General features: G+C 44.4%; 1 protein-coding gene across 1 annotated transcript in view; it reads left to right on the top strand.

The window, feature by feature from the left end:
* The first annotated feature begins 235 nt into the window (after positions 1 to 235).
* The window catches only part of LOC126190812 (alpha-catulin), a 197,431-nt gene continuing 191,087 nt past the window's right edge, over positions 236 to 6,579 (top strand). Inside the window, exon 1 of the mRNA XM_049931376.1 lies at positions 236 to 464. Within this exon, the coding sequence (XP_049787333.1) occupies positions 236 to 464 (229 nt within the window). The remainder of the gene's footprint in view (positions 465 to 6,579) is intronic.

The raw sequence follows: 6,579 nt of genomic DNA, 5'->3' as shown, positions 1-6,579 counted from the left end.
AGACATGAATTAGCTTATTTTGACCCCTCTTCCATTGGGCGAAGTACCTGGGAAATCAAGTGATGGCACTTGCTGTGTTCTCCTTCTAAGTGGAAATTCTGCCAGTCGTTGATGCGTCTCAGGAAAAGAAGTGACCCTGGTACCGAACCATGAAGAACACACCACGTTATAGTACCGTATTAGGAAGCCCGTCACCCCCTGTTGTACAAAGTGAGTTTGTGACGGAGTTCGCTACATGGACCGCCTCCCCCGCCTGTTGCAGATCTCGACGCTGGTGGCGCACCGGGAGCGCGACCGCGAGCGGCCGCTATGCTCGGAGCGCAGCGTGCGGGCCGTGGCGCGCGTCGGCCAGGCCGTCAACCTGGCGGTCGAGCGCTTCGTCACCGTCGGCGAGACCATCGCTGACGACAACCCCGACATCAAGGCCGACATGTACGACGCCTGCAAGGAGGCGCGCGCCGCCGGTGAGATACCCGCAACAAATCCATCCGTTAAGAATTTGACGCATGCAGCAGCGGTTCGTTTCTTTCATTTACAGCAGTAGTCACTTACAGGCTGGCAATTTGTCTGGAAAACCTGGAAAATTGGGAATTCTTACGGGAACTGATTTATTAAAGATATCAGAGAATTCTGAAGGATTCGGGGTGTTCTGACGAGGAACTCATTGAGCTCTAGATCGCAGAAGGCCTATGGTGTTAACGGCATTCGACGCCCTGCCTACTGTACACCGTGCAACCACAATATTGGCTGCTGATGTAAACAGGGGGCGGGACTGGAGGTATCTAGTGGTGAGCACAGCCTGAGGCTTTGTTGCGTAGTTGAACTGCTTAGTCGACGAGAAACTCACAAGAGTGCCAGAGATGTTGATACAAAGTAGAGGAGTGGCAACGATAAACAAAGAAAACATTGCATTTCATTGCATCTACAGCAACAGTTGCCGAAGTTGACATTTCGTCAGAAAGGAACCCAAGGAATTCCGCAGAGTGAGAAAGAAATGGCTGATGAAATATTAGCGTTTCTCCCTAAATGAGTCAGTGGAATGTGTGGTGTCCTGTACGCTCGACAGTGCGGACAATGTACAGGAGTAGAACAGTGATGACGATACGTGCTTAACAGTGAAAGTGAAACAGGTGTCCAGCCATGTAGTTAATTATCCTTGTCGGACAGGAAGCCACAAATCCCGTCTCCAGTGAAATGTTGTAAAGCACAATAATTGACCAAGGAGTGGGTACTAATCATAATTGGGGAGCGCCGGAACTAAACCCGATATATACACTTTTGCTGTATTCGCGTGTTTGAGCTGTAGGAGGGAGATACTGGAGTAATAATACATGCTGCCACAAAACAATTTTCAGCACAACGCGACATCAAGTGTTTTATGGTGTGTTTCTTCTTTTTCTAGCTTGTGGAGCCATTTAGAGATCACTATTTGTTACTTTCCTTATTAACAGCAAATGCGGATTTATCGGTTTTTGTTCCGGCACTCCTCAGTTACGTACATGGAAGGTCACCACAGCATAGTAAACAAACGATCATAAACAGATTTCGGATAAGTCCGCAGCAATATGACCGTGCAGTGCATAAGAAAAACTACGGATGGTAATGGAGGACAAGATGCACTTGTGTTTGCGCATTTCAAGGATGCTCGATGTAATTTACAGAATGTGCATGATAGTGACCTACTTTGTTGCGTGCATAAAGTTGCCCGCGTCATAGATTACAGTGATTTTAAGGAAAGCAGTGGGTGGTTGCAAAACTTCAAACAGTGCTACAGAAGTGCAGGAAATAAGAAAATGAAATTTCAGGGCAAACTGCGGAATCGACCTGAAAAATTGCAGATGAGATAAGCACACTTATTCCATCGTTCTGTATAAAAATTGTTTTCAACTCTGACATGTCGGGATTTGAAGATGAAATACACATAAAACGAACCCTTGAAATTAGAGATACCAAGAGAGTTGTATCAAGACTGACATCAATGCTTTAAGGCATTCGTATACAATTAAGCGACTGTTAATCAGGATGGTAAATTGGCTGGAAAGTTATTTATTGTGCTGCGACAAGTTACAAATCGCTCTGAGCACTATGGGACTTAACTTCTGAGGTCACCAGTCCCCTAAAACTTAGAACTACTTAAACCTAACTAACCTAAGAACATCACACACATCCATGCCCTAGGCAGGATTCGAACCTGCGACCGCACCGGTCGCGCGGTTCCAGACTGTAGCGCCTAGAACCGCTCGGTCACTCCGGCCGTCTTCTATTATTTCTCGCGTATGTGATCTTGCAAGGGCAGTAGGGAATATTTACATCACAGCTAGCACGAGTGGGATAATGGGCATAAGAGAACTACAACTATGGTACGAGCACTGCTTTTGGCCAATAGCTGGTCAAAATAACTTAATTTTGCTTCATTCTTGGTCTGTGAATAAAAGTCACACTCCCTCCTGAAAAATGGCATTGAAGTTCATACCACCTGGAACCACTGGACAAATTCAGCCTCTGGATGTTTGTTTTCTTTTCCGAGCCAATAAAACATATTACCACACTACCTGCAGCTACGTTTCACAAGATAGCAAGTTTCACGATAAGTTCCGCGATAGACTGTTCTGCATTCGGTTGCATGCTATCACATTCCATCAGTTTTGATCACCCTGTTACAGCAATATGATTGTATATGCATTTTTTAGAGCTTATACCTACCAGAATGTCCTACACTATTTCTAAATTTCAAGGAGTTTGCCTTCGATCTTGATGATGCGAACTTTTGTGATCACTGTGGCGTGCCATTTTTAATTCAGTGTTCATGGTGCAAGTTGTTTCAAACATTTTTTGAGCGTTAACGTCCATTTTGTGAAGAGTAATAAATACGTCACATAGAAGGGCGATCTCTGCACCTCCTGGCCATTCATTTTCTGTCGCCCTCCTGTTGCACATTTTGAGTCATTAGCAGCTAATATTTTTCCTGTCATAGTTGTTAACACAACTCTTTCAAATGAGCCTTTCTAATGAACTAGCAAACTTGCACTCAAGGGGTTCCTTGTGAGTGGCTTTGTTGTGGTAGGAGGAGGAAGGGAAAGGGGGGGGGGGGCCTCATAATTGTTCGTTGACAGAAAGAAATATACTAAGGCATTTTGTTTCAAATCACTCTAATGTAAGATTCTCCAGCGGAAAAGGGTTCCGAGGTCGCGTTAGGAAATGTGAAGCACAGTATGTGATCAGAAGTATCCGGACACCCCCAGAAACATACTTTTTCATATTAGGTGCATTTTGCCGCCACCTACTGCCACGTACTCCATATCAGCGACCTCAGTGGTCACTAGACATCGTGAGAGAGCAGGGTACGGCGCTCCGCGGAACTCACGGACTTCGAACGTGGTCAGGTGACTGGGTCTCACTTGTCTCTTACGTCTATATGCGAGATTTCCACACTCCTAAACACGCCTAGGTCCGCTGTTTCCGATGTGATAGTGAAGTGGTAACGTGAAGGGACACGTACAACACAAAAGCATGCCGATCTCGTCTGTTGACTGACTGACAGACCGCCGACAGTTGAAGAGGATTGTAATGTGTATTAGGCAGACATCTATCGAAGACCATCACACAGGAATTCCAGACTGCATCAGAATCCACTGCAAGTACTATGACAGTTAGGCGCGAGGTGAGAAAACTTGGATTTCATGGTCGAACAGCTGCTCATAGGCCACACATCACGCCCGTAAATGCCAAACGACGCCTCGCTTGGTATAAGGAGCGTAAACATAAGACAATTAAACAGTGGAAAAACGTTGTGTGGAGTACGAATCACGGTAAACAATGCGGCGATCCGATGGCAGGGTGTGAGTATGGCAAATGCCCAATGAACGTCATCTGCCAGCGTGTGTAGTACCAACAGTAAAATTCGGAGGCGGTGGTGTTATGGTGTGGTCGTGTTATTCATTGCACCCCTTGTTGTTTTGCGTGGCAATATCACAGCAGAGGCCTACATTGATGTTTTAAGCACCTTCTTGCGTCCCACTGTTGAAGAGCAATTCGGGATGTGCGATTGTATCCTTCAACACGTTCGAGTACCTGTTCATAATGGACGGCCTGTGGCGGAGTGGTTACACGACAATAACATCTCTGTAATGGACTGACCTGTACAGAGTACTGACCTCAATCCTGTAGAACACCTTTGAGATATTCTGGAACGCCGACTTCGTGCCAGGGCTCACAGACCGCGATACCTCTTCTGCCATTCCCCAAGAAACCTTCCAGCACCATTGAACGTGTGCCTGCGAGAGTGGAGCCTGTCATCAAGGCTAAGGGTGGGCAAACACCATATTGAATTTCAGCATTACCGATGGAGGGCACCACGAACTTGTAAGTCATTTTCAGCCATGTGTCCGGATTCTTTTGATCACATGGTGTACACTGAATTGTTATATTACGGCTTACTCGATCACAGCTGCCTCCGGCGCTTGCCAGCCTTGGAAATCTTCGTTATTATCCGCGGTTTCCGGGCTGCTGGTCCGTTTGCCATTGCAAGATTATGAGTACGACAAAGTTTTGCCGTGCGCCTGGGAATTGTTACGTCGGTGTGAATTCGTCATTCACACAAATGTAGAGTTGTTCATTCCTTAATTTTCGTAAAAATATGAATTGAATACGTAGCGGTATTTCAATACGAATGTGTTGTGGATCAAACCAGAATATTCACGTTTCGGTTCTTGTTTTACTAATTCCAGTGTAAAGTGGTTCTGTACTTTACTTTCTCAGTAACACCGTGCTTCATGTTCGTAATTACTATAGTGTGAGCCGAAACATGATGCGTCGTTGTTATCAAAGTCTTTTGATATCGCATTCCATTGAAAGTTATCAAAAGCATGTTCCTGCAGAGAGATGTCGTATACTCAATGTTATCGCACAATAAACGTTGTGGCACGAATTAATGATGGAAAACGGTGACGATGGCATTTCACTTAAAACATAACTGCAGTGTTTGTCTTACAGAGTATTACAGCTGAACAATACTTCTTGAACAACAACAGAATCAACAATTTCGTGTATACTGAATGTAAAAAAAAAAAAGTAAAGCTATGTGCACTTTCCAGTAGAAGAGATGTGTTTCACAGTAGCGAGAAGAACTTGTGGTAAAACATAAAATATGCGTTTCAGAGCGCATATTTACTGCAGCTTTTTTTTCTTGTTTTGGCTCACACTTCGACCTCTCAAAATATGGAATACATTTTAACGCCCTCCACGTTTTTCAGTACTAACTGAGCATGGAATAATCAGTAGTAAAAGTGACATGGCAATTAAAATTTTAAGGCCATGACAACTAGTAAAGCAAAAATTGCTCGTACAACAAAAATTGGTTCAGGGAGGTACGGAATTTCAACATCGATATCGCAGGGAAATGTTTTAATCAATCAAAGTCGCCGCTCTAACTAACCCTCAAATTTTTACAGTCAGGATTTCAGCGCAAGAACAATTACACGTACTTACATATTTTACTAGATTTTTTAACAGCTTTGGTTGCAGAACAATAAACAGAAGGAGAATAATGCGAGAAGCGTTAAATTAATTCTGAACTAAGGTTTTACCTACAGATGTGACGTAAAATATTAAGAAATTTTAGGCTTACGTCAAGTCATTCAACAGATCGAAATCACTTATTCACCCACTAATACCGAAACAGAAGACAGAATCTAGTCATATACAGTGCAATGTGCCTCCTGAAATTATTTCACTCCGAAAATTGTTAATATTGTACTCGATCGCACGAACTCCGAAATAGCAAATATTGAGATAAATGATGTTTTATAGATCAACCGAAATGGATCGGCAGAGAAGATGCAGCTGGACGTGATATGTGATACCTGTAGGATTCTACACTGCGTGACAAAAAAGCGAAACACCCAGATAGCTTCATACACGACGGCATGTAAATAATAATTGTAATTACAATTGCAGTTTTCTGTGATAGACGTGGACGTCCGCGAGTAGCAGGGAGGGGGGGGGGGGGGGGTACCGGCGGCAATATGGCAACACTTGGCCTCCCCCCGGTATCTGCGTACATGCTCTCTAAATTGCAACAGTCACTGTCTGCGACTCCACTAAACTGCAGATACAACATTGCCGACCGCGACGAGGTAAAGTGGAACTTCAGCAGTCGCTATATACGTGGGGCGTTCGATAATAATGCAGCACATTTCTTTTCTGAAAGCAGGTCGGTTTTATGCAGGATTCCAATGCACCATATTATTCCCCTCTCTTTTGGCAACAAAACCCTATTTTTCAACATAATCTCCGCTCAATGCGACGGTCTTACGGTTTCATACTGGGAAGGCCCCTATGATACCACTCCACTGGTCGACGTCGGAGGCAATGTCTTAATAAACCAGTAACCCTCTCATCATCTACATACCGATACCCGCGGAGTGCATTCTTCATTTGGCAGACGGATGAAAGTCGGAAGGTACGATACCTGAGCCGTTGGGCGGGTGAGCAGCCCAATGAAGTTTTGTGATCTCCTTTTGGGTGAGGCCTTGCGTTGTCATGGAGAAGGAGAAGTTCGCTTGCATTTTTTGTTTTTTT

This window comes from Schistocerca cancellata, chromosome 6 (assembly GCF_023864275.1).
Source record: "Schistocerca cancellata isolate TAMUIC-IGC-003103 chromosome 6, iqSchCanc2.1, whole genome shotgun sequence".
NCBI classification, from domain to species: Eukaryota; Metazoa; Arthropoda; class Insecta; order Orthoptera; family Acrididae; genus Schistocerca; species Schistocerca cancellata.
Note: the sequence above shows the minus strand (reverse complement) of the source record. Positions and strands in the feature narration are given on the sequence as shown.